Source organism: Schistosoma mansoni, chromosome 1 (assembly GCF_000237925.1).
Source record: "Schistosoma mansoni strain Puerto Rico chromosome 1, complete genome".
In the NCBI taxonomy this organism is placed as follows: domain Eukaryota; kingdom Metazoa; phylum Platyhelminthes; class Trematoda; order Strigeidida; family Schistosomatidae; genus Schistosoma; species Schistosoma mansoni.
In genome coordinates, this window is record NC_031495.1 from 27,392,511 (window position 1) to 27,420,392 (window position 27,882).

Consider the following 27,882-nt stretch of genomic DNA (forward strand, 5'->3'; position numbering starts at 1 on the left):
CATTTGATGTATTACTCAAGTTAGGTGATGGTGTCTGAGATTGACGTTTAGCGTACTCCATGTTCAGTAGTTTGATAGTGTTTAAAATCAATGGACCACGTTCCCGTTCAACCTGTCATTAATGAAGAAAATGAACATAAAATCAACTAAATATTAGCTAAATGTTGAATTATGCTAAATAAGGAAAAAAAATGTTTGATGGCTGAATGTAATATGGATGAACTTGAAGGAACTGTAGTTCTGAAAGAAATATTGTGGGGTGGGGCTGACGATATTGAAGAAAACAAGGACGGAAAGTTGTAGAATATAATAAGGTTATGATTTGTAGCTTTAATTTCTAATTATAAACCTCATGTAGACCAAACTATTTATTAGATACAGTCTCTTGATAGTGATAATCCAAGAACGTAAAATACCTACCTTACCAAAATATATTCCGGTGGTTGATCTAGATAGGCATAGATACCCAAGTTTAGTTTTATAAAGAAAAACGTAGCAAACACTACATTCTATAATCTGAGCTGCACAACTCGTGGTCGCATAACAAACAAATGCCAACAGTAGTTTCTTAGTTTGGATAAAAAATTAAGATTTGAAGTAAAATGTAATCATCAGTGGAATTAGAATGGTTGTCAATTCTGTGACATAGTAGATAAACTAAAAAATAGCAAAATGCTAAGAAAGTTAAACTAAATGAGTGAGATTACCTCCAAAACCAGATCCCTGCGAGAAACATTACGCAAACGTTCCATTTGTTTCCTAAATCTACCTTCTTTTGCTGAAAATCCACCAAGTTCAAAGATGTAACTTCCGTTTTCAGCTCCTACATCAGGAGTGAAGTGACGCCCGAAAAATTCCAAAGCTGAGCACCACCGTGAGAGTAGTGTAGCAGAATGTCCAACAGAATCCAGGAACTTAGCCCCTGTCAACACTAAATGAAGAGTTGAAAAAATGAAGAGTTGAAAAAGTTTGATTGTTAGCAAAAGAATATATATATATATATATATATAATTAAATTATTTATGGTGGTAGGCACAAAAATGTAACTACGAAAGCACTCACGCTGTTGTGTATCAGGGTTCAGATACTCCGAATTATGGCTTTGATTGATGAACGGAATTTCCGTGACATTTATACCACACATCCGTTCCCCCCAAGTACTTGACATTGCATTCATGTGTATTGGAATATGATCATTCTTTCGGGTGCTGGAAACATGAGTTGCAGACATCATGGGTAAAAATCTGGAGAAAACAGAGAGATCATTATTAACGATAAACGAATGTATAGCACGATATTAGGACACTAAGTTTCAGTAAATTAGCTCAAGAACAAAACTAATCGCCTACCGATCACATCCAAATAGTTCAGCTCTTCCAGAGGTGGGTTGTAATAATTGTGGTTGCAACGCCAAAGGTAAAGACTCTGATAACGGTGCATCTAGTAAATCAGGACCAAGACCTGATAAAGACAAAATGCTTTCTGAACGACGGAAAAATGGATCATTGCGTTGAGTAACCTGGTCAGCTGTAAAAACTAGGGTAGATTGGAGTTGAAAAAGAAATTTTGATGTGGAACTAATAACATTTAAATATGAATCATAATTTATATCGAAACACTGAATATTTGTGGTCAAGTTACCAACGACCATAACTTTCACATTACACAATGTCGTTATTGTATGCATGTCATAAAATCTCGAAAATCTGAACAGATAAAACCATAAAACTGGATTTTATTCAGTTCAATGTATGCAATGCTTATTCTCACAAGCATTTCAGTATACGCCAGCTTGTCGCTGTAAATATTATTACTATTTATTAATTGATCGCTACAAAAATCAAGGATATAGTTTGAACGACGCACAAACCGAAATATGAACTATAAGGTTGTCCAAAACTTAAATGTAATAAAGAGTGACTATACACAATTTCATCGTTCGGCGACACAAACATCATACAGTGAAATCAAGAAGGAACCTATAGCTGTCAATATGTTATGTTCTTATTGCCTAAGTGTGAACATAGAGGAAAACACATGATTCATTTATTTCAGTTCATATGAACTGCAGTCAATTAAAGTATCGATTACAGCACAGAGATCGCCTCCCATTCACAACCTTGTGGATCCCGTGAGGTAAATGGGGGATTTACTTGATTCGAGAACTGAGGCCCACACACTGCTACATGCGTGATTAATCAGTGTTAGCAATAGTCGACATAAGAATACTGTAGAAAAGAAATTAATTTGTCGACAATAACTAGCACACTGACGTAAGTGCTTCCACCGACAACCTAATCTAGATAAATTTAAAGGGAAATGTGACTCTTCAGTCCACTTTATTCAAAAAAATATTTCTCATGAAAAATTATTAAATAATTATATAAATAAGGAGGTAAATAAAAATAGAAGAGAGGGAAAATAGGGAAATATTGCATACCATTTTTGACATCTGAAGTTCTTTCATAAGACAATTGAGTGGTGCGAAGAATAGATGAAGTTGATGACTAAATGATGAAGAATCAAGAGAACAAGTATAATACACTGAACATTTTAAAAACAAGACTAAGAAATTTAACTTAAGCAAGAACTAACGTAGCAGAATAACATAAATTCATTAAATTTCATGGTTTTTCATCAGCTGCATATAGCCTAAACATAATGATATTAATTACTAAAATCAGTTTGATATCATAATATCGGAAAAGTTGACATCAGTGCAGATTAATGCAGAACAAAAAAGACAAGTATTAAAGAATTATAAGTGATATTTATATGCTAAATAATATGAACATTTATAGGTTGAATATAAGAACGTGCCAGAATAAAACTAAGAACATAGAGAACATAGGAATGAGATAATGTTAGAAGTTACGTAAATCCTTAGAGCAAATCTGACCAACTGAGTACAGATAAGATAAGAAGTGGGAAATAACCAATAATGTCATAAAAACAATTGTGTACGTACGCTGATTTTTAGTGATTAATACTGTTGTATTTAGGTTGTAAGCAGCTGATGAAAAACAGCAAAATATAATGATTCCATGTTATTCTGCTTCGTCAGTTGTTCTTGCTAGAATCAAATTAATCAGTAGGAAAAATCATATGATCACAGTAAAAGATTTAATATTAAAACAAAATGCACACCTCTCCGATTTCTTCAGTACACTCTTGATGTACATCACTTAATTTGAAACGAACGATCGGATCAGGTAATGTTGAATTTAACTGTCTTGTAATACCAGATGGCCAGGAAGATTCAAAAACACGGAAGAAGTATAACAATGCATCTAAAATATAGGCAAGATGTTTGTTCACTTGAGGATCAATAAAAGGTACACTATCACCATGATCACCACCTGAGGTACGCATTATAGAAAATAAATAGGCCAAGAAGTCTTGTCGCTGCCCAAGAACCACTGCAACACTATCTATAAAACTATTAGCAGTTATGGGATCATTTGAGGATAATCGTGTATTAGTTGTTGTGGACGACGATGAAGTGTTTGCAACAGCAGAAGGTCTTCTAGAGTAAAAAGTTGAAGCATGTCCACGTCTGTTATTTGTTTCATTATTGACTTGTGAGGACTACATTAGACATTAATAAAGAGCAAACAAAATAATATTTAGAAAACTGAATTTACTAGTTCAAAAATCTAATAGAATAAGGAATTATAAACGTTTTAATCAGACATTACACAAACTCAACAAAAAGCAATTGTATTAAATAAATAGAAATAACTTAACAATTATCAAACATTCCCCTACATATGGATTCACTATAGAAAACTCTGTGCGAGAGGTAATAAAAATTAACATGATTGTCACTAATCTTGTTTTCATTCGCTTCATTTTGAACTATATATCTTGATTTCAGTTTAAAACTACTATTGATACTTATTATTTCTACTTCTTTGTTCTTTTAGTCTATCTATTTTCTCTTGTTTTGCCGATATGAAGTTGCTAATTTGATGAGCCTTTCGTTCGGTCTGTTGTTTAAATTACGAGTTATATCATCACGTACAAAACAAAAGTGAAAATACAATATTATCATTAACATAAAATGAAAAAAACTCACCAATGAAATTGGGATATCACGAACTGAGCTAGCACCTGAAAACAAACAAAACAGAACGCATTCAGAATAGCTTTTGACGGCAAAGAATAATGGATCTACAAAGTACGATTATATCAATCAATAGCTAGGTTTCAGAAACGAAAAAACTTGAGAATAAAATTGAGAAAGTTACCATCTTGATTTTCAGTAATTTTCGACTGACTTTTTGAAGCATTTTTATTGGGGAAGTATGCATTCCAAGAAGCCGAAAAGCGCAACTGAGCTTCAAGATTATCCATAGCCATGGTTATCCATTGCCAAACTGGAATTAAAGCTGCACCAACAGATGCTACAAGTTGAACACAGTGCAAATCTGAACCCACTTTTATTGTATTAGCTCGACCACTTGCCAATGAAACGGCTGTTGTACACGACCTTATCAAACGACCTCGAATACCTGATGACTGGTCTGTAGAGCTTGAGCTCGGACGAGAAATAGAAGACAAGGTGTTACTCGGAGTTAATACAACAGTATGAGGTTGATTGTTAGCTGACGTTGTAGAAGTAGCCACCATACTAGAAGAGCAATATATGGGCAAACGGCGTTGCTGGTCATAAACAGTTAACGGAAGACCGATACTAGAGGGGACTGATGTACAACGCCGCAGTGAACCTGAAAAAGGACCAAATTCCCCTTGAATTTCAGAGAGAAGATCAGCAGTTACTCGCAAAAGACAAGCGAATGTACGACACAAGTATACCTGTGTTGTCATGATACATCCCACCTATAAAACAAAATAGAATAGGTGGTTAACACTTTAATATATTATTTAAGAGAATTATTATGTAAAGATATAACAGTAATAAAAACTAAGAACTAATTAGTATGATAACTTACATTTGTAGAAACAGTTGGAGTAGTGACAGAGCTGGTGGCGTTTGTAACAACAGTTTCACTAGGGGCAGGTGTGTTGCTTACATTTCCCGTACTTGAAATGACTAAAGTCGGTGTCGCAGATGTTGATGTATTCAGTAAACTAATAACTGACTGAACAGAGCGACGACCTGACAGTAAACTCGAGGTGTTGCGCCCTTGGACAGTGACGGAAGTTAGATTGGTCAAACTTTGACCTGTTGTAACAGTATTTAGCTCGTTGGTGTTGTCCCGATTGCTGTTTAAGGCATCTGTGGTATTTGAAGTAGTAGATATGGATTCAGAACTCTGTGAGACCGCTCGCGAACTTAAGCGAGAAAATATAGATGTCCTTGGCCATGAAACCCAAGTGGGAGAGGTTGATCGACTTCCAGCGTCTGCACTTGATTCCTGCAAATATAGAAATTAAGAATGCATGGGATGAAAATATAGGTAACCCGAAAATTCTCTAGACTATACTTGCCAAACAGAACGGGTTTAGAACATTTTTTACCCTAGACATTGACACAGACAGACAAAGAAGTACATTTTGCTCTTAAATGATGAGCTATTTCAAACCAGGTTAAAATGTAAACCCGCTTACATCACTGTGATGAGAAGAATCATCTTCATCATCCTCATCGTCTTCATCATCTTCCCCTTCTATAAGCTGGTCACCACCGTAAACATCTTGGTCACCATCTTCATCTTCCGTTTCATTTTCATCATCGTCTTCCTCATGATCTTCACCATCATCACCATCATCTTGTTCATCATACTCATCATAATCTGAAGCTTGACCATCAGAGACATCTTCGGCCTGGAAAGCATTAGACTGTTCGGAAACAGAAAACTGTATATTATTTTGCGGTCCATTAGCTGCATCACCAGTTCGCCCGGATGAAGGTCCTTCTTGAATAGACAATGATGACTGATAGAGATCAACGTCAGAATTGAGCAGTCTACTAAATCCGATTTCCTCTCGTTGATGATTAGATACTTCAGAAGCACACTGATGATAAGTAAGTGAAAATATGAGATATAAAACATGAGTGAGTAACGGGAAAATAACTAGTTTCTCAATTATTTAGCACAAACATACAGCATCCTATTATTCACCCTTATTAATATAAGAAAGTTTGCATAAACACATTAAAATGAAGAAATACGAATGTATTTCCTTTTGGCTTAGCTATACGTCTCAAATTAGTGCTGAGATAATTATACATCTATTTGTGAGGTAGGAAACATGATACATTCATCACAACAACAAAACGCAACAACTAACCAATTCAGAAGGTACCACATTTGTCGAATAACTAGATGTTGGGTGAAGTTCAACATTCAGATTAGATGATAATTCCGATCTAATATCCAAATCTGTAGTACTTCCTATTGTGACGGCTGTACTGCTTGTTTGGCTAACGGTTGCATCTGTCTCGAGAAGAGACAAAGGAAGTTCATCTTGAGCTGATGGTGACAGTGGGTAACTTATGTGAGAATCGATTTGAATGGTATCATCCTTTGGCTCAGGAGAAGAAATTTCTGGTTCGATGGTTCGTCGGCGTTTACAAAAACTACTGCTATTGGATTCGGTTACACGACGTCTAGAGCAACTAGGAAATGTTATCTCGCTATCGCATGAGTCATTCACTGCACTATCATCAGGCACCAGGGGGAATATATGCGAATGATATCCTGGTTCTTCACGTCGTGGATAAGACCAAGTTCCAGAATCAACAGCTTCACTACGAGTCACTTTTGCATCTGCAATTCTTCTTGCAGTAGCCTCTTCATCAACAACATTGTCATCAAGGGATTCATAAGTGGGAGAAGTATGAGATTCTCCAGAAGATTGAATCTGGAAAATGGAGTCTGAACAGCTACTGGCAGAAAAATTTGGAGTAAAGACAAAATTTAAAGAGCAGCTATCTGAAACATTTGAAACAGCTGGAGGAAAATGACCGGACGAGTCATTTGGTTCTAATCTAGTTGAAACACCAGATGCATCGGCAGTTGAACTCATTACCTGGTGAGTTTAGTATGATACAAAATTAATACAAAAATGTTTAGAATTATGAAAAATGTATACAATAACAGAAAATTGTGACCCTGAACTTAAAAGCGAAATACACCTAAATCTTGACGTTAAACAAGTTAACTAGTGTTTGGTCAAAAGTTAAGACCAATTATCATAACCACAGAAACGATAAAATAAATTCAGTATAAAAATATGTCAGTTGTACATGTTACGTCATATCATTACGATTTAAAAATTCCCCGTAAAAATTTGATTAGCAATAATATTTTGATATGTGCTAGTGAAAACAAAATATGGTTGGTCGTTAAGAGTGGACGAACAGGCACTAGCCTATTGACTAATAAATATTTGATTTTCTTTCCGCTCACTGATCTCTAATTCGGACTCACTGAGAGTGATTGCCTGTAACTAAATGCTGGATAAAGTATTATTTAGTGTTAATCTGGTCCTATATTCTAGGGTGTGAATCCTGATATAACGTGACTAGTCTCATTATTATATTATACCTGAGAGAGAAAATATTTCAAAACATCCGTTACATCACATTTAAGTGTAATCTGCTTGGTAAACTATAGTAAAGCTTTAAAGATAATGGAACTAACCGTTAGGGCGTGTTCAGCAGCACTAGTTTCTATATCAGTGATAGTAGATTGCATTTGAAGAGTAAGTAATGAAGGATCATGTATTGAAGGTGTGACTGTGGTGGGAGATGCAACTTCTATGTTTGACTCTGCATGAGTATACTTAGTAGTATCAGGTTCCAAAGTATCCGAAGTAGGAACATGTGACGAAGATAACTCAACATTTAATGTGGATATAACATTGTGGTGACGCATAGAAGGAACTGTAACAGATTCTGATGCGCTACGATAAGATGGTTGTATATTGAAGCTCGAGTGATGATGCTAAAATAAAATTTTTTTAACTTAGTACATAAACATAAATGATAAAAAAGACAAAATCAACGTTACTATAAGAAAAAGGAGTTTTGCATGTAGGAAACTAGATAAATCTACCAGTGTTATTAATGTAACCAGGTTTTCATCTTACAGGAAGTACAACAATAAACAATGAGAGCAATCGTTTAAAATCTCATTTCTAATAACAAATCAAATGGTTGACAAAACCTATTACCCTTGAAACCATCATACAGAAACTACGCATTTAATGAATCATCTAGTGTTAAGCCATTTAACGTACATTGACAATTATAAACTAAAAACTAAAACTACAACCATTATCTAAACAAAAATATATGTGGATTTTCAAATTTTCACTATCCTATGAAGATTTTAGACAGTCTTAACAACCGTAAAACGTGTCATAACAAGCACTGCAATATTATAACGACATTAAGAGAAAAGAAACAAATTATGTCTGATAAAGAGTATTAGCGTCCAAAATAGCTAGTCCGAATTGAAGAGGTGGTTTTCATGAGAGAGAAGTAACAAAATCTTAAATCAAACGATTAAACGATATCGATTACCCTATATCCATCATCGATGCTCATGGATCTTTGTATTCCTTTGTTGGGTAGATCATCGGTTTTCGTTGCTTCACTAGAAGAAAGCAATTGCTGGCGCGTAAAGTTATTTCTTTCAGCATTAATTAACAATTCAAGTCCCTTAGAAATAAAGAAAATGACTTTATTATTTTACATAAAAAAGAGAATGAAAATGTTGAACACCTAACTGTGAGGTAAGAATTGAAATAAGTAAATAGTAACTATATATACATATATATTGTATCACTTTAAATAAACATAAGCTGACAGATTCTCGTAAACAACTAAATTAATTTAAAATAAATTACCGAGGCAACTTCGCTCGACTGAGACGTGAATGAAAAGGGTGCACATGGGCGTACAGTGCCCGTACGGATAGGTACAAGAAGACTAGCTGCGAGTACAGGCAATTCATTAATAGCAATTGGAGCCAAACTGCTGAATACATGTCGACAAAGATCCAAAAGCGTTGGCTGAGCCAAACCCAAACGGCTAAAATTAAAAAAAGTTAGACGATATACGAAATCTGGAGTGTATACAATGAGCTCAAAATGTGAAACAAAACTAAATTAGGAAGTAATATACTGAGTTTGAACTAAAATACTAAAAACATTTTACTCGCCTCTTCTTTTTCTGGTCAGGAGCCAATTCCAAAGACAAACTAGCGTATATTCGAGCTACAGAGCGAATAAACCGAGCGGCCGCTAATGTCATTTCTACTGAGTTAGGATAATCACACTGCTTCAAAAATGAAGAATTATTTGGTGTATCCGCCGGCAAAGTATCATCTGAAAATTTTCTTTTCTTTTCTTCAATGCTTGAAGGAAAACTAATGATACATCGATTTAAAGTAGACAGTAAAATGTCAGTTATTTCGGGGGGACACTTGCAAATAAGTGTGAATACAAAATCATCCAACTGATTTGTACCACCTTGAGATGACAGAAAAACCTAAAAAAAAATATAATGCAATTATGTATTTTAAGTATATCTCGAATTCAAAAAATTGAACGTCGAAATAGAAAAATAATATACAGTTGCTCAAGGAGAAAATTTCAATATTTATGTGATAACTAAGAGAAATACAATAATCCAATGATTACGGACTAAACGGCAACTAGTATTAAACACAAAAGAAATTTAAAATATCCTACTTGGTCTTCATTAACGAAGCCATTCTTTTGATGAAGTGGATCAGTATCCAGAACATCTGAATTGCTATCTAATGTCAGCATGCTATGGACAGCTGCAGGGCAATCAAGAGCCAATTCAAATGCATCACGTGCAAATCGAGGAGGTTCTAGATCATGGTCAGGCTCTTCTGGTCCCAAATTTTGAGCTCCGTTATTCGGTTCCCAATTAGATGTTGTACTTGACGCAGAAGTAACTGGAGGGTTGCAGTTAGAGTTAGTTCGAGTTGTTGCAGAAGTTAGGCGACGCCTAGATGGACGGTGTTGCCGTTGCTCCCGTGTTTGGCGCTCCATACATTTAGCCAAGTAAAGTAACAGATGTTCCCCACGAGCGTTTCGATTATGTATAAGCTTTGTTCCCGATAACAACTTATAAAATAATTCATGCCGCGGAGCCTGAAATCCAGATATAAGACTTTGGCAACAACACTTTTCCCAACAATCACAATAGGCTGTTGGAGAAGTTCTTTTTAGGCGGCAATCATGGCCTTTGTGACAGACACGTGCACACTCCGTACAGCAACACAAAGAGTCCATTAAACCGCAAGTGCGACATTCGAAGATATCCTAATAAAAATCAAGTGACAAAAAAGTTAAGAACCAATCCCATTAAAAGTAAAAATAAACAAATTATTGTTACTGTCCCCAGTAAAATAAATACGCTCATACAAGTCAACAACGACGTGCATAAAATTGTCTAAAGTAGGTTTAAATAAACAATGACAAGCATAATTCGCAAACTTTTAAAACGATCGCGAAAATAAACTTCGATCTAAATTAGCTTCAAAGCAGCTAAAAAACTTGACAGCGAATATTTTTAGTATTCTAATAAAGTAATAAGATAATTATACGGTAGCGAGTCTCTCTGGAATATAAAAAATCAATAATGATCAAACGAAATCACATACTTGTCTAATATGATCAGGACCGGTCCATGTGAAACTGCAAGTATCGTTATAACAAAGCTGAAAAAGTGGAGAATCATCAAGTTTGTGACTGGCCGGAGAGAAGAAATCTAATGAGGATGGGTCAGAGACATAATCCACAGTGGAATTCTCAGGCGATTCGGAAATACACTAAGATAGGAAATGAAACAATTCAAAAAATATATATAAGAAGCTTAAAATATGATTTAAGACAACTAAAATATTCATGTGGGAACAACTGAATTCCTTTCTGTGTATCACTTCGATGTGAGGTAAAGCAATATTGACCCCGATAACAATCTGGTCTAGTCGGTCATTCTTGAACGTAGAAATCCAACTCCGTAAAATCAGACACAGACATTTGGAAACTTGCCTGCTACTAACTGTTCGTCTACGCATCAAAACAAAATTTTACCACACAAGTTATATTATTTCCTTTTAGAAATAATCTCAATTACTTATGCCAGTAATCTATCGTGGAAGCATAGGTCATCGACCATGATTCGCCAAGTAACTCTGTTTTGGATTGCCTCCTCCATTTATTGACAAGCTTAATTAATTCAATTGATATCTGACTCTGATTTTCGGAGCAATGTGTTCTTTGGTATTCCTCTTTACCTTTTACTTTTAAGATCCCAAGTTATGACGTGTCTCGTGATGTAGATTGATGGTTTTTGCAATGTATGTCCCATCCACTTCTAACGTATTTTCCTAATTTCCTCCTCGGCTGGAAGCTGGTTTGTCTTCTCTCACAGTAGGCTGTTGCTGATGGTATCCGACCAACGGACATTGAGTATCTTGTGTACATAATTGTTTATAGATACTTATACTTTCTGATGATGGTTGTGGTAGTTTTCCAAGCTTCAGTCCGTATAGTAGAACTGTCTTGACGTTCATATTGAAGATTCTGACTTTGATATTAGTTGACAGTTGTTTTGAGTTCCATATAATCTTCACTTGTGGGGAATGTTGCTCTTGCTTTGCCAATCCCGCCTTTACATCTGCATCAGATCCTTCTTGATGCTGCCTAGGTACGTGGAAGATTCTACCCTTTCCAGGACTTCTCTATCAAGTGTGATTGTGTTGGTGTTCTCCGTGTTGCATTCGAGGATCTTGCTTTTTCCTTTATGTATGTTGAGGCCTACTGATCCAGCGGCTTCTGTCACACTGTTTATCTCGACCTGCATTTGTCGATGTGTATGGGATAGAAGGGTCATGTCATCTGCGAAGTTCAAACCGTCTAGTCGCATCCGAGCTATCAATTGTATTTTGTGCTTCCCTTCAGATGTCGAGGTAGTCTTCATAACCCAGTCGACCATCAGAAGAAATGGGAAGAGTGAAAGTACGTTACTATCACGGTGCTAAAGGACAAATGACATAAAGACACATGGACAAAATTTTCAAGTCCCAATGTTTTTATTTGAAGAGAGAAGGAACCATTCAAAACCTGACTAAATTCATTCAAGATGTTAAATTTGTACATTGTTTATGACTTCACTGTTTTTATTTTACAAACTATCCGTTTACAACTGTTTTCTGACTAGCTAAAATACAAGCTAAAATCCCTCAAGAATAGTCCAAGTTTGCCTTTACAGTCCAGTTACACTACCTTACGGAAGTCGAACTGTAATAACAGCACGTGCATGAGCAATATCAGTAAATAATTTAAACATTTAACTGAAACCACTGCTTCTTTAGATAATAAAAAAACAACATTAAATATCAAATCGACCCAAAAAATGTTCAAAATACATTAAAGATAAATTCGTAATCACCCGAATGGTATCATATAAAAACCGAGCAACACTGTAAGCTCGAATTTTAATCGCCAACATAAATGGTGTTAGGTCTTCAGTATTGCGAGCAGTTAGAAGCGGGATCAAACTAGGTATTAAATGTCGACTCTCTACTAAAAGACGAAGGATGCGATATGAAGAAATTCTCCGAGTAAGTTCATCTTTTCGTACTGGAGGAAGATGCCAAAAATTTATACCATTTCCAGATGAAGGAGCAGTGTTAGAGGTGGTGCGCACATCCGAGTCACCACGTGAAGTAGAGCTAGATAATGCTGCTGCCGCCGCAACAGTAGCAGCTTCAATAGAAGATCGAATAAACAGTTCATGCATGCTTAAGCAACCAGAGGCGGCAGAAGAGCGAGCTACGGATGACCTGTAAGATTAAGTATGCATGGATGAAAAAATAATAAATCGGTTACAGAAAATAACTATATGATCGTATCAAGAGTGGGTTGAAATGTGCGACTGTAATTGTAATTCTAATGCTAAAAAGTATTAAGTTATTCGCATCAGTCTAATACCAATGATAGTTTGTGAGCATCCATTAGAATTACTTAAAACCAACAGATACCAAACGGATGTAACACGATAAATGGTTGAAATCCAATAAACAGTATTTACAGATAACAAATAACACACAGAATATTAGCTGGAATCAAATGAAATACTTTCCACCAGTAATGTAAAAACGCACCTACGTAATATATACTAGTTAACTATTTGACTAGGAAGTTTCACACTGATATAATAGAAAGGACAACTATAAAGTTTAAAGAAGTAATATGATTAAGAAAACTTTTCAAGACAGCATTCGAAACCTCGTGAAACGTAAGAAAATGCAGCTGACTTGATAATATATACAATCTGAAGACTCAATACATGTTGATCAGTAGTCAACTAATCATAAACAAGGAAGAGCCAGGTAGATATATTCATAGGTCTAAGTTGCCGTATTCCCTATCAACACAAAGGAAAATTCACGTGATAAAAAGGGAAGTAAATATCAGCTAAATAAAAGAGATATAAGTAAAAAAAGTAGTGAATGAGATGTAGGAGCGAATACTAAGCTAAGAATTACGATGAATATAATGCATGTGTACCACTGAGATTGATTATGACCCTCATCAACTAATATCTCCAACTATTGAGACTATAATTAATCCATGAACCACACAAAGGAATTCTGCACATTCCCAAACTCTAACAATGAGTTTATGAACCGACTTCACATCTCAGTTTGGTCTCATATGTTGGCTAGAATAACGGCGGAAGTCTCATGAGTAAACCATTTGGCTCAGAGAAACCAGAATCAGAACAAATCATAGTTTCGTCATGGAGTAACTATTAAGCGAAGACATCTTAAGTGGAAAGATATTTCAGTTCTCCATCTAAAACTTCAAGTAGAAGTAAAGAAATTACTAAAACATGCATAGAACCATAATAAATGATATAGTCCACTGTAATTTAAAGTATCACTAACCAAAATGAGGGTTGACGGCTGGAAGTATTTGGATTAACTACTTTCATCACAGAAGCATCAGAAGATTCATTGGCCTCCTTAATTGGTTTGGTCTTATCCTCAAAAGTAGGACGAAATATAGGGCTAGTAAGGACAGGTTCAAGTTTTGACAGCCATTCAGGACTTGTTTCTTTGTTAGATTGTGGTGCACACATCGACACAGCCATGTGAAGTAAATTGCGCCGTCCGTCCGCCAGTTCGCAAGCAACTTTAAGACTTTCAACTGAAGACAAGTCAGCAGCCAACTGGTTAAATGTAAAACCATATTACAGGTTGAGGTATAACAATTGGATTGAAATTAATTAGTCAGGAAATGCTTGTTTGATTTTTATGTTTCATAAGGTACCTTAAAAGTGTAACTTATATACCAAGTAAAAGTTTATATGTCGATTATGAAGTACGCTGTTTGAATGCACTTCGGACGAAAGTCTAAATGGGCGCCCTGTTTTTTAACCAATGAGCTATTACTTCACCAAATGTAAAATCATGTATAAAACTATATTAAGCAAACTTGAGCTATAATTCCTAACACAAGGTACAAAAAGATAGATCATCAGATAAACCATAGAACAAGTCATAACATCTAACACACCACTCGCTTTGTTCCTTCGGAGCGGATTTCGGAAGTTCTGAGAAATACCTCGTTTTACCAATAGATTGGCGCAAATCTAAAATATCTACTACTGATAGTGATAATTTATTCCAAAGTCGCACCAAATCGATTGTCTTGTTAAATGAGTCTACTTAAAGGGTCTAGGTTGATAAACATACACAATAGATTAACTGGTGGGTAATCTGAAGTTTGACAATCATTAGACGCTATTTAAAATGATCCTAGAGATACGTAGGAAACATTTAACAAACAGCTTACATTAATTATAGGACAAAAAGCGCATAATATATCTGCTTCAACCATCCATTCTACTAACTGACATAACAAAGTACGTACATCTACTCATTTTGATTACATTTTAAAGCAGTATAGTATGTACTAATTTAATTACTGATTACAAAAGTGGTGTGTATCGATACAAGCAAAATTATACGAATTCAAGTTAGATAACGGGAAGTAAGATTATCGCTTTACTTTCCAAAATTATGAAATGAGAGAATCAGGAAAATCAGTTTTAATTAGAAATTTCAAATGTCAGGCAATCAATCTTCAAGTTTTTGACACATTTGTCTAGATATCTTTTAAGACAGCTGTAGGAAAAACGGACCACGCCATCTTTACAGGACAAGATGATCGGTTTCCCACACAAAAAACTATGAATACAGCCGGTAAGAGTGACTAAAATGACAAGAATTGTGTTAAGATAATCTTCATCTACCCTACTAAACTAGAAAAGGATGAAATTTACACCTAATAAAAGTAGCTGCCGTAAATTAGTTATTACCGGCCGAGAAAAGCTATAGCTAACTCATTTAAATCAACAGTCTGTACTGAAATCTAATAATTCTGTATTGGGTAAAAAGCGAAATGTTAAAAAGTTCCATAGTATTTTAAATACGAAAGGAAAACTAAGAAATGATAAAGGACAATGATAGAAAAACATACCAATTTCTCAACTTGGACGTCATTAGCTCTAAGAATATGTGGCATTAAAGTAAGGTCTTGTACAACCACTAGACCAAACAGACAACGTGGTTGTTGTTCACTTTGTGACTTTGAAGACTGTCGTCCATTCGTACATCCCGAAATTCCAGATGCTGGTAAATTATTTCGAATCCAAGCAAAAGACGCACATTGGACAGGAGGAAGATCAAGTGACATCAAATTAGTCCAGATTTCATGGCTGGCTGTTCTTGAAGGCGGAATAAACGACAAAACTAAACCACTAGGATCCCGTAACAGTAACGGATGCTATCATAGGAAAACAATTCACAAATTGTTGAAAAAATTATATTGAAAAAAAATTGATTATTGACTACAAATATAAAAACACAGGCATGATACATATTTGGTAAACAAACCCCAGGATTACTATAAAAATGTATTACGTGAAAACTAAAAGCACACTACATACATTTGAGGATATCAAACTAGTGACTTTCTTGAATGAGTAGACACCTATCCTTTCGTAGATTCAGTATGTTTGTATCACAGGACTAAATGTAGTGTGTTGAGTGCTGTTCACAAAGTGAATTAACTGGATAACATAATAAAGAAATATTATTCCGCTAAAATTCTGGTCAATAAGGTGATTCAAAATTTTGAAAAGTCTAATTGTACGAGGCTTATAACGAAAACTTTGTAGACAATTCAACAATCGAAATTACAATTCAGACGATAAGATTTTTTGTGATGACAGAGCTAGTGTGGTTACATTAATTATACCAAGTATACAGTAACCAAATAATGTCAGAAAAAACTCACTTCAGATGGACAAGTGATCGTGGCTGATCCATCCTTTAATTCTGCAACAGGTTTCAGTGCAGAAGCACTTACTGGCATTTTTTGGTTGATGATTAATTTTCCTGATAAATTGTAAACCTGATACAAAGCGGATTGATGGGGTCCACCATCTATTTGTTCTGCAATGACATGAATACGACTGTTTTCAGTCGCAAGTGCTAGAATTTTGGGAGCATGGGAAGGTAAACCTTTCGAAACCTTTAAATCACCTGGATTCCGACTGTTACTGCTACTCGGAGCAGCAAACACACGTCTGGGTGTACGTTGTACCACATCAGGGACTCGTACCAACCCAGCATTACGAACAATCGTTAAGTCTTCTTTGCGTAGTAATCGGCAATCCTAGGTACAAAACAGGAAAAAACAAAAAGATTATGGGCAGCTCTCACATTTATAGTCGATATACGCTCTTTGAAACAAAACTCATTATTAGAGTTATCGCACTAAAGGACCAAACTAGTGGAGGAAATTATTAGATCAGAATTTACTTTTTAGTACCCAGAAAGCCACAACGCATCAGACTATCAGGTACAAGCCCCCTTTCTATCTATTCAGTTAAAAATATGCGACTAATAATTAGTCCAATAAAGTTTGATATAATGATCATTTTAATGAAAAGAATTTCATCAAGACTTTAGAATGAGGAAAAAAAATCCCCAACACAATATAGATATTTCATTTTATCTACTAAGACTATCACAATATTGTCCCTAAATAAATATTCTATGCCTTAAAATCTGAACACACAATTAATCAATTTGCAATTTAAAAATGAGCTAAACACGGGATTACGAAAAATTCTACGTTATGAAGAAATGAGAATACTTATGTACGTAAACAAGTGACTTAAATACTATATCTAACCTGACGAATGTTATTGAAAATATTTAAACAACCTTATAGTTATTAAACTTACGTTAAGCCAACTCATTGGGTCAGCGGATGTAAGGGGAATCTGGGAAAAAGTTGATGTTGTGGCGGTTAATGAAGAACTGACTCCCAAAATGCTATTAATGAGAACACATACAGGGGAATATGGACAATTGGCAGCCACACATGATCGTTCTTGTTCCTACAATTAAAGGATTCATATTATTTTTTATTCAGGTAATGACTTTTGTGAGACAATTAACTAACAACGAAAAGAACTCATTGATTCATCAACAGGCATGAAGACATTTCAGTGGAGAGAATTCCTTTTTCGACATCATTTTCTTAGGCTGTACATTTATATTTATAGGTAATCTTTACAAGCAATATTAATAAACAAAGATATATTGCAACAAACCTTTAGGAATTTAACAGCGGCAATATTCCCATCCACTTTAAGTACAATACCCACTGGTTGAGTTCGCCCATCCTCGACAAATACAACATCGCTCAAACACCAATCTTCTTCTAAAAAAGTAGGGTTATTAGATGCTCGACTACATCCTATATCTGATCTAGTCGTTACATCAATAACATCATGGTTTAAATCGACGGAGCCGCGTTTGTTAGCAGGATTGACTGGAACACCAATTGAAGGATCTCGATCAGCGGAGCGACCACGTGCACCGCGACCGTTATTTTGATTACCGATGTCCCAATCTCCGACGATACGTTCACTACGATCGCCAGAGATGCTAGGAACTTTTTTCCTTTCTGTAAGCATAAAATGATAACAGAGTGAAAACGCGATTGTCAGAAACGGATAAGGAAAATACTTAACAGATAATTAGTCAATATATCTTCAAACTCATTTGCACAACTCTTTATCCTAAAAAAATCTCTTCAGGGGAAAATAATAGAAATATCAATCTATTTACTGTAAAGGTAGGCTTCAGAAACAAAACCTGACACGAGTTGTTCCATTGTTCAAGCTATAAAACTACATTTGACTATAGTGAGCCAGTAGAAAATATGTACAGAAAGGACAGTAAATACTGAAAGCTAAATCAGTTAGCCATGATAAAAAACATTACACAGGATCGACGATAAATTTCTATGGGGCATACGGTGTATTAGTGGAGTAGAAGTCCACATATCGACAATTAAAAAATTCGTTATAATCCAGTAAATACATTCATCTTTGTGCTATGGAACGTAACTTACATCTACTACGAGGAATATTAATTCATTACAATTTTATACTCCTATACCATAGATAAGTATATAGATAATTTGGTCACATTTTCAGTCAATCAAGATGGATTGCACAAGAAAGGTATTACACTTATAATGACAGTGAAAACTTCGAAAACTACGTGATATATATTTTGATAATAGAGATCTCTTATCAAATTAAAAAAATCACCTAAAAAGTACAAAATTGACATGTTTCTTTGACAGTGATTGTTAATTGAAACACTTCAAAAATGAACTCACTAAATGTTCCTGGGCTAACTCTTACAGGACCTGACTGGTCACTACATGTAGAAGAAGCTGGAGATGGTGGAGGTGGCATTTCCTGAAACGTTAGGGTAGAATTGCTTCCACCTGACGAAACGGCTACCTGGTCACTAGGGAACTGAACTCCTGAAACACTGTTACCCAAAGATGCTGAGCATTGTGAAGAGTTATGCTGATTGTGAACTGTTAGACCCAAGGCATAAGGGCAAGTCAGTATATGTTGTGATGAATCAGATGATAAAGCAGGAGGATGAAGTGGGCTTTCATTGATTCCTGATGTACAGGAAGTGGAGTTCATAACGTTAACACGAAAGCGACATATATCCGTTGTTTTCCAGGCATCTTCGAGTAGCGTTCCCACCTAGGCAAATACAAGTCAGGTACAAAATCAGAAGAGCGTAAAGCAAATAACAAGATTATCTGCTTCAGACATATAGAATCTACATGAGAGAGTATGAAAAACAAACCGGAACAATTTAGACAACATTCCCAAAACATTTTGAGACCATTTTTAGAACAGTCTAAAAAAGGATTTCAGAAAAGTCTTGAACTGATGCTAGTGTACCACGCTATTATTGTATGTTGTGTGTATTCTGAAAAGTCTATTTTAAATACTGAAGTGGCTCAAGTAAACTTGTGATAGAACAATCTTATCCCTAAATACCTCTTTAAAAATGATGAATGATATGTCACAAACTTTCTGGCATGAACACTAACAGAATATTTCTGTAACAGATCAATTACGAAGATTATATATTGACGTAGGTTTATTGTTCATTTAGACCTACATAATTTCATAATCTATTGTCGCGTCAAGTTTTAATTGTCAGGAACCGAAAACCATCGAAGCAAAAACACAACATAGAACAGATTTGGCACTAACCGTTTTAAAACTGGAAGAGACTTCGGTTAGATCATGGTATTGTAAAAAATGATATTTAAACTAATGTTGATAAAGACCATTTTTAGTTGATCGTTCCGATTTCAGCTCATGATTACCAGGGAACACTAAGAGCATTGGACACTTTAGATTTAAAATTTTTGCCCTTTGAATACAAGTATATTTACTTCCAGTAATATAAGGGCTCAATACGGTAAGTTGCTGTTCCACGTGTGACTGATGAATACACTTTTTCTTAAGAGCAATATCAGCATCCCAAAGCAATTGTAATATGATTGCATCTCATGACAATGTTATAAGCAATCCACAACATTCGAAGCATTGAGATATCTCTTAGACATCAACTGATGTAACTCAAAAAATAATAATGAACATTAATGTATAAGGCTATAAGAGATGCTTATCGTATGAATAGTACCAAAAATGTGTTCGAGGAGAAATTCGAATCTATAACTCAATGAATGAAAATTGATTATTTGAACCATGGTTCTCACGTAAATTATTTTACTTGATGTGTAAATATATAAAATATCAAACACAATGATAAAGAATGGGAACTTCAATAAACACACCTTCGGTACTCCACCAACTACAGTAAAACCAATCGCTCCAGCATGGAATATTGGAGCACTACGTATGCAAACAAAGGAACCAGGTACAATCCCAGTACTTGAACTTGATATATCTGTCACGTTTTGTGCATGAATTTCTCCTGTACTGGTATTTGACGACTCTGAAGTGGAGTTGCTGCTGGACTGCTGAGACAAACAATATCGGCGACTGCCAGAATTTTTGGATGACACATTAGTTCTCTTAGAAACTGATGAGACACGATTTTGACGCATTTTTTCGATCGCTCGCTGCCTCATGTAGGAAGGATAAATTCCCCTGTAGATAATTAAATAGAAATACTTCACATATTCGATAACCAGTAGCGATTGAAACTATTTAATTACACTTGTTTCATGCCATTTTTAAGAACAGAAGCATAGAAACTACTACTTCAAATACAGATAAACACTAGAAAACTAAGATGAAAGTTTAACTTTTGAGAAAAGGAAATACAAAACACAGTACAAGTACAAAACTGCCAGACCAAAAATAAGTTGAAAATATGGGAAATTTAATCGATTGTAACATACCACCAATAGACTGAACCAGATAAACAGCGGATAACAGTCACCAGTGGAGCAGTATGAATTTGGATAACGCTTTCATCACGTAGTTCAGGAAACAAAACAGCCTGATGCTCTATTCCTAAGGAACCAGATGATGAACCCAATGGGTAGGAGGCAGGTAACGAATGGATAAGACTTTCGTCCATCCATGTAGCAAACTTTCCCGTAGCTGTTAACACAGTTGCTCGAGTAGCACAGCCAGAAAGTTTGATTATTTTCTCATCGGCCAAACCAAGGTCCAAAACTCGTGGATGGTACACTGCAGGGAAGCCGTGTTCTGCATGTCCTGTTGATTCCGAGTCTATAATCTTCAGAAACAATAACAAAATCAACTGAAGATTGATCTAATAGAAACAATAGTAAGTAAGTAATAAAAATCTATTCGTTTTGACAAATATTTACTATTAGAAACAATGCAGATATTAGCTGGCTTATTTTAATAGATATTGTGGTGTGGGTTGCTTATATCCACATAAATAGTATATAACGATGGTCCGGCATTGAATGTATTTCAGTAGAAGATCGATAACGAAGGGACGGGAACGAAACGCAATCGGTATTAAAATGCATGAACAATAATAATCGGAGACTATGGACTGATATTTGCAGGAGGAACGGTCTAGATTACGAAAATTGATTAATAGTTTGCAAATTAACTATTTACTATATGGTTCTTATATTTTAGTGAGATATTCTGTAATTTTGTGCCTAAATACGTTCGATTGTCCCTACTCATGTTCTTGTTCACCACAATATCACTTAAAAAAAATCTAAAACTAAACAATTTGGAAAATTTTAACTTACTTTCTTATCGTTATCTTCCTTTAAATTTGTCGTATTGCGCATAAAAAAAGGAGTAGAATCTCCCCACCTCCATTGGTGAAGTTCTCCCCAAGTTGTTAAAGCAACTAATTCAGAATGAAGTGCTGTGATATGCGCAAAGTGCAAATTTAATCCTGAATTTTCAGGATCTGGCCAGAATTCGAGTACATCACACAACTGTACATAGTAACGGGTAGAACTGCCAGACTGTTTGACGTTATCACTTGCCTGAGTATGAGGAAATAACATGACAATAATCCTGATAGAAGGTAGTAGTCTCATAAATTAAATATCACAAAACACCAAACTGATGTATAAATGTATTTATAAATACATTCACAGAAATCATGGATTTAGTTAGCGAGATTCTGAAGTCTTATCTCTTTCAATAAACCTGCGTTAGATATTCACTGAGTATGAACGTCGTTAGGTCGGCTGCGGCAGCATGATATGTTGCATAATTCACATCACTTTCGACAACTCTCTTTATTGTAATTCTAGACAAAAGCTAAACGTCGTTGATTTATTTACCCCATAATGAGTAAATACGATCGATTCTTAACAGTTTTGTCTTTCGGCTTCATAATCAAAGTCTACAGCTTTGTTTATTATGATAACTAATGTTATACTGCTTTTCCTTCCATGTTCATGTTTGTACACAAGGAAACGAGTATTTACGTCACATTATCGAATTAACAGAGATCTTTAGTAGCTAAGAAAATACTATTGATAGGTTTGCAGATACGGACATGATATTGCATCATTCAGAAAAAGTAAATGTAAAACAATACGTAAATGTCAGAAACTTAAAAATAAAAGTTGATGCTTAGTACAATTTTTTGAAATAAACTGATTGAAAATAGTAACACCAGAAAGGATTTGAATATAAAGACTAGAAAACTCTAGCAAATCTACTCACAGAATCCGAAGCAGTTGAGTTTCTAAGTGAATCTGCGACAGATCTATTGTACGTCGTGTCGCTTACGACAGAAGCATTGCGTCCAGAATAAAGTTCGTTACCTCTACTGTATAAATGGGATTCCATACGCCGACGTTTGCGACGATCACTAAGAAAACCATATTCTAAACAGGTAACAATAATGATTACATTAACAAATATCAGGACGAAAACTTACTTTTATACACAGAGTATCAACCAAATTATAATGGCAGTACGAAATCTTAAGAACCTTAAATGTATGCATTCAAGATTATAATGAGTCCACCTGAAGGAACATAAACAACTTTAAGATTGAATCAAAACACAAATGGTTTCCAAAAAATCAAAAGGTCAACCTTTGTTCGTGTATTTCATTCCAACTATATCAACAGACTGGCACTAATACATTTTTTCATTTGGCTATTAGTATGAACTTATCCGGAATCCCCTACAGTAAACAAAGATATTTCCTTGAGAATTGGTTGAAAGTTTATGGCTAAATATGATACAATACCTGTGCGTATGACGTGCCACTAGCAAAATATGCTAGAAATTAAAAATGACTAATAAGCCCTTTACACATAACCAAAATCCTGATTAGCTTGTCCAAAACGTCTTTTAGTCGAAAAGGCTGCCCGTGAACGGAATATACCCATTGAGACATAAAATAAGATTGGTTCAGCGAAGAATTATCTTTTCGGTGAATTCATTTTCAAAGCTCTACAATGACAAATATATATACTTATTTCTCAGGATGATAAGAATTACAATAATAGTGATGATAAAATTCTGTTAAACATAGTAACAGTGAAGTAGAATAAACAAAGGTACCTTAACGCTTTATTGCTGAGACCCAATGATAGAGAAATAAACTCTAAAATTAATTCACCACTTGTATCGAATAGCGAGAGATTAATACATCAAAATGTTACACTAACCATAATCGGATGTCAAATCACCGCGGAAACGCGGGGACGTGGGGGGCCCAGCCATTTCATCAGCTATTAGTCCATCAGCATCAAAAAGTCCATGACTATCTGGGTACTCAAAGAATGACAATAGCTCCACTGCTTCATCGTCCCAGTCGTCCGAGTTTCCGCCTGCCCCAGCTCCAGGCGCATTTCCATCACTAGAACCTCCGCCGTTACCCTGTTCCGCCTCATCATCACGAGAAAGCAAATTATTCACCGCCATATTAACGTCCAAATTCGTATTCTGTAGTTCACGGACGATTACTTGCCGTGACTTTCCCTAAAATTTAACAATACCATCAACAATTCCCACAGTTAGAAAAATTAAAAACCCAGCTAGTTGAAAAGCCGACCATGTGACTATTAGCAATTACGACAAAACCCATAAGCTATCCAAAATTGCGTAGGATCCAAACAAAACACACATACATATACAAGTAATTGCAGTGGGTCATGTTGATCATTATGATTTTAAATATATAGTAAATACAATTGCCAGAAATAGAATATCGCTACGTAAGCAAAAACGACATACGAACAAAGATGTACTCAAAAACCGATACTTACTTGCAAAACAGTTTGGCATTCTTCAATCAATACTTCTGGAATTTCACTTTCAGGAATTTGGTGTGTAACTGGCCTCGCCAGGTAAATCCCCTGACGTTGCATTTCGCGCAAAAAGCTAATGCCTCTGGAGGTTCTACCAAGAACATTTAAAGGCGACCTATACGAACGACTTCCATGCTGCGTACTTCCAGTACGAGCTACAACTCCCTCTCTAACAGTACTGGATGAGTCGCTGCACGACATCCCTTGCTTTCGTCTTTTGGAGTAAATTAAAGTGAAAAACTTACTTCCTATCAGGCTTCTGCGATAAACGATCAGAATTTATGGTGTAAGCCACGCGACATACTTGACCATCCTAAAGTGGTGAATAATACTGACAGATAACTTTACCTCTAAACGGAAGGCTATGTGTGAAGGACTAATTACACATTGTGCTATTGACTCCCGGGTTAATGGACGCAAAACATCAGGTATGGATACCCCATCTCGCTTGATTTGTTCTGAAATTTCCTTTAACCTTAATAATGAACGAAAGTGTTAAAACAGGGATATAAATGCCTTGTCAAAATAAAATGTAAAGTGAAATCCTACTTTAACACGTTGAAAGTTTATTTAAAATGTATCCAGTATCAGAGCATGTGCTAACATAACTCATATATTGTGAAATATATATATATATATTCAGGTTTTTATCGTATTTCTTAAATTTCAGGGATCAATAGAAGTCTTTCGGTACTAAAGCCCCCAAATGCCCTGGTACGGCCTAGAGTGGGGAGAGTCCGCTCTCCCCCTCGAAATGCTCTCACATGGCCACGCGAATATATAGCCTATGCCAGATAAGTCCTACTCACTGCCTTCTCGTGGCGGGGGTGTTGTTCACAAAAGTGAGAGGACGAAAAGCGAATGTCCGGCGCTTTAACCGGGTTGGTGGACAAGGCGAGTCCACCTAGGGGAGTTGGAAAACCCTGATTCCAAATCAATGGTGCACATGGGCTCCAGTATCCTGAGGGAACAAATGGCGTACGAATCAATCGTTGATCACCGGCTACCATGGGACCGCATCTCCTCACGATGCTCCACTGCCCTGTGGATCAGATCTTTCGGTCAAAGGCTCCGGGTGTGGGCCCCTAAGAAAACCACTTGCTTCAGTCTGGGCACCTGGGCAGTATCACAGCCCTCACACAAATCAAATGAGATTTGTGAGGCGCATATGTATCTGGTGCTTCCTTGTACCAATATTTATGTGTTTAAATAATAATAAATAATAATAAAAACATGGTAAATTTATGACGCTGACCTTCATCTGTGAGAGACTAGATAATGATGCTAATAATGATACTAACTTGCCATTGGTAACAACCAATTAAAGAATACTATGAATACGAAGTTGACTACGACACCAAGTTTCTACAACTGTCAAGTACCTTGATGCAGTTTGCATTAATCAAATTTTGTAGCTTGGTATAAAATAACTGGAAGATTTAAAAGGACTTTCGTTTATTATTTTACCCATAAATTGATCAAACTATCTTTGGAACCAAACTTAAACACGAACGTGATACTAAAGCCAACAAAGACGTGGCACAAATTCATGAAATCACTGACAATCGGAGTGAATCGTGTTAGCAAGTCCAAACTAGCTGGTTCGGGTCTAGGCAATTGTAACTAGTGATTGAAACCGTAAGGCAACATTGTTCAGAATAGGTCACAATGGCACGAATCTACTCACTTACACCTTCCCTTAGTTCTAGTTTTTAAATTATCATATACTTTTTATATCTTGTGAATTCACTTTTCTTTTTCGAACCATATCTATAATCTTCCCTACTACAACTGATAACCATTATTGATTCAACTACTCAATGATTCTTTATAATCTCACCCAGCTGTGCCGATATGATGTCAGTTAAAGCCGATATACATGTGCCTGGTTCTGAATTGAGTATAACTGGCCAACATTGCTCTTAGCAACCGATGAATGATGGATTTAGATAGTCTTCTGCAGAATGTATTCATGGGTTCTGATTGTTTTTTTCTTCTTTAAACTCGACCTGAACCACAATAAATGCTATGGTTTTAGTGAATTATTTATTTATTTATTTAAACACATAAATATTGGTACAAGGAAGCACCAGATACATATGCGCCTCACAAATCTCATTTGATTTGTGTGAGGGCTGTGATACTGCCCAGGTGCCCAGACTGAAGCAAGTGGTTTTCTTAGGGGCCCACACCCGGAGCCTTTGACCGAAAGATCTGATCCACAGGGCAGTGGAGCATCGTGAGGAGATGCGGTCCCATGGTAGCCGGTGATCAACGATTGATTCGTACGCCATTTGTTCCCTCAGGATACTGGAGCCCATGTGCACCATTGATTTGGAATCAGGGTTTTCCAACTCCCCTAGGTGGACTCGCCTTGTCCACCAACCCGGTTAAAGCGCCGGACATTCGCTTTTCGTCCTCTCACTTTTGTGAACAACACCCCCGCCACGAGAAGGCAGTGAGTAGGACTTCCTTGGTAGTTTTAGTGAAAATATTTAGTGGTTGTTTTTGCCTACTAGCGTGATTTGGTTGTTCACAAGATACAGAAGCGGGATGTTATTTTCTATCTTACTAGTTAAAATCAGAGGTCAGATAGCACCCGAGTTCTTACATAGTTACGATAAGTTGCCAAGTATCATATAATCCGTCCATGACATACTTTTGCGAAGAGAAGTTAACTAGGATATTTTTCATCGGTATTCCCAATGTTTACACGTTGGAACTATTCGCATGTATTTTGGTGCTTCACAAGCACTCATGGGTCAGTATATCAAAGCATCCGGTTAGTTATGTAATATTCCAACTTTGCCACAGAAATCGACATAAGTTATCTTAACTGTGGAAAACGCTGGAATTTCATCTCAAAACGCAAGACGAAAAGCTTGATTCCCTGTTCATACGACACTCTTACTAACAGACAGTTTAAAGCATCCACACTACAGCTCATACAATGATTAGTGTCTATATTTGGTCTATTTCTCGCAAGAACAATTTCAGTCACGATCGCTGAGTTTGCTACGCTCGCGACTCTAAAATCATAAACCCTAAGGATATACCTGATAACCAGCTAGATTAGGGAAGATAAGGTTATAACGCAATAAAATCGTTGCGACGTATTCAAATCTACTTTATATGGCTTCAGTTGGTTATGTGGTAATTTGAGTAATCCCTGGTGAAAATTTGGTTAAGCTGATGGGTATGTACATACAGTAAAATATCTGAGACATTGTAGGGTCACAAGTTTCGGAAGAATACTTTAAGGTAGCCATAAGTAGATTCACTAATAAGACATTGAGACGTATGTTGCGATTTAAACCAGTGCATGTAGAAAAATTCGTGCGCTATAAACTCACTTTTCATGCAGGTCATTCTGCAATTGGCAATGAGAACTTTCACCTTTCCCATGATCCTGAGCGAACAAGAAGATACTCGACATGATATTACACAGCCACAAACACGAAGGTCATCGAAGTAACTGAACGAACATAAGAACAAACCAGAGTCCGCCCAATTCGAAAAAAAGATTCATTTTGTTTTTATCGTTCTTAATAGGGTCTAGTGAATTATCAATCACACGATTACTATAGATTAATATCAAAGTCATAAGTTTCAGGACTCCGCCCGAGGGCCTTCCAGGGTTACTACCGGTCCTAACCCCGGATTAATGAGGAAGGTTGGGCATAGGGTCGGCAATTCAATCCCTTGAAA

At 36.0% G+C, this 27,882-nt stretch overlaps 1 protein-coding gene across 1 annotated transcript in view; it reads right to left on the reverse strand.

Annotated features, from left to right (window-relative positions):
* Smp_150360 (putative ubiquitin--protein ligase edd) overlaps window positions 1-27,610 on the reverse strand; it is a gene marked incomplete at both ends in the record, with an annotated part of 33,228 nt that extends 5,618 nt beyond the window's left edge. The window contains 29 exons of the mRNA XM_018793900.1: window positions 46-112; window positions 708-931; window positions 1,063-1,244; window positions 1,350-1,653; window positions 3,243-3,588; window positions 4,079-4,113; window positions 4,251-4,842; window positions 4,956-5,381; window positions 8,824-8,988; window positions 9,134-9,466; window positions 9,670-9,831; window positions 9,904-10,272; window positions 10,614-10,720; window positions 12,364-12,800; window positions 13,908-14,191; window positions 15,505-15,810; window positions 16,324-16,704; window positions 17,279-17,434; window positions 17,651-18,006; window positions 18,730-19,114; window positions 20,227-20,542; window positions 20,797-21,140; window positions 21,637-21,882; window positions 22,574-22,737; window positions 23,533-23,845; window positions 24,133-24,388; window positions 24,420-24,487; window positions 24,523-24,649; window positions 27,528-27,610. Coding sequence (XP_018648366.1) covers window positions 46-112; window positions 708-931; window positions 1,063-1,244; window positions 1,350-1,653; window positions 3,243-3,588; window positions 4,079-4,113; window positions 4,251-4,842; window positions 4,956-5,381; window positions 8,824-8,988; window positions 9,134-9,466; window positions 9,670-9,831; window positions 9,904-10,272; window positions 10,614-10,720; window positions 12,364-12,800; window positions 13,908-14,191; window positions 15,505-15,810; window positions 16,324-16,704; window positions 17,279-17,434; window positions 17,651-18,006; window positions 18,730-19,114; window positions 20,227-20,542; window positions 20,797-21,140; window positions 21,637-21,882; window positions 22,574-22,737; window positions 23,533-23,845; window positions 24,133-24,388; window positions 24,420-24,487; window positions 24,523-24,649; window positions 27,528-27,610 — 7,534 coding nt within the window. The remainder of the gene's footprint in view (window positions 1-45; window positions 113-707; window positions 932-1,062; window positions 1,245-1,349; window positions 1,654-3,242; window positions 3,589-4,078; window positions 4,114-4,250; window positions 4,843-4,955; window positions 5,382-8,823; window positions 8,989-9,133; window positions 9,467-9,669; window positions 9,832-9,903; window positions 10,273-10,613; window positions 10,721-12,363; window positions 12,801-13,907; window positions 14,192-15,504; window positions 15,811-16,323; window positions 16,705-17,278; window positions 17,435-17,650; window positions 18,007-18,729; window positions 19,115-20,226; window positions 20,543-20,796; window positions 21,141-21,636; window positions 21,883-22,573; window positions 22,738-23,532; window positions 23,846-24,132; window positions 24,389-24,419; window positions 24,488-24,522; window positions 24,650-27,527) is intronic.
* Window positions 27,611-27,882: the final 272 nt, after the last annotated feature.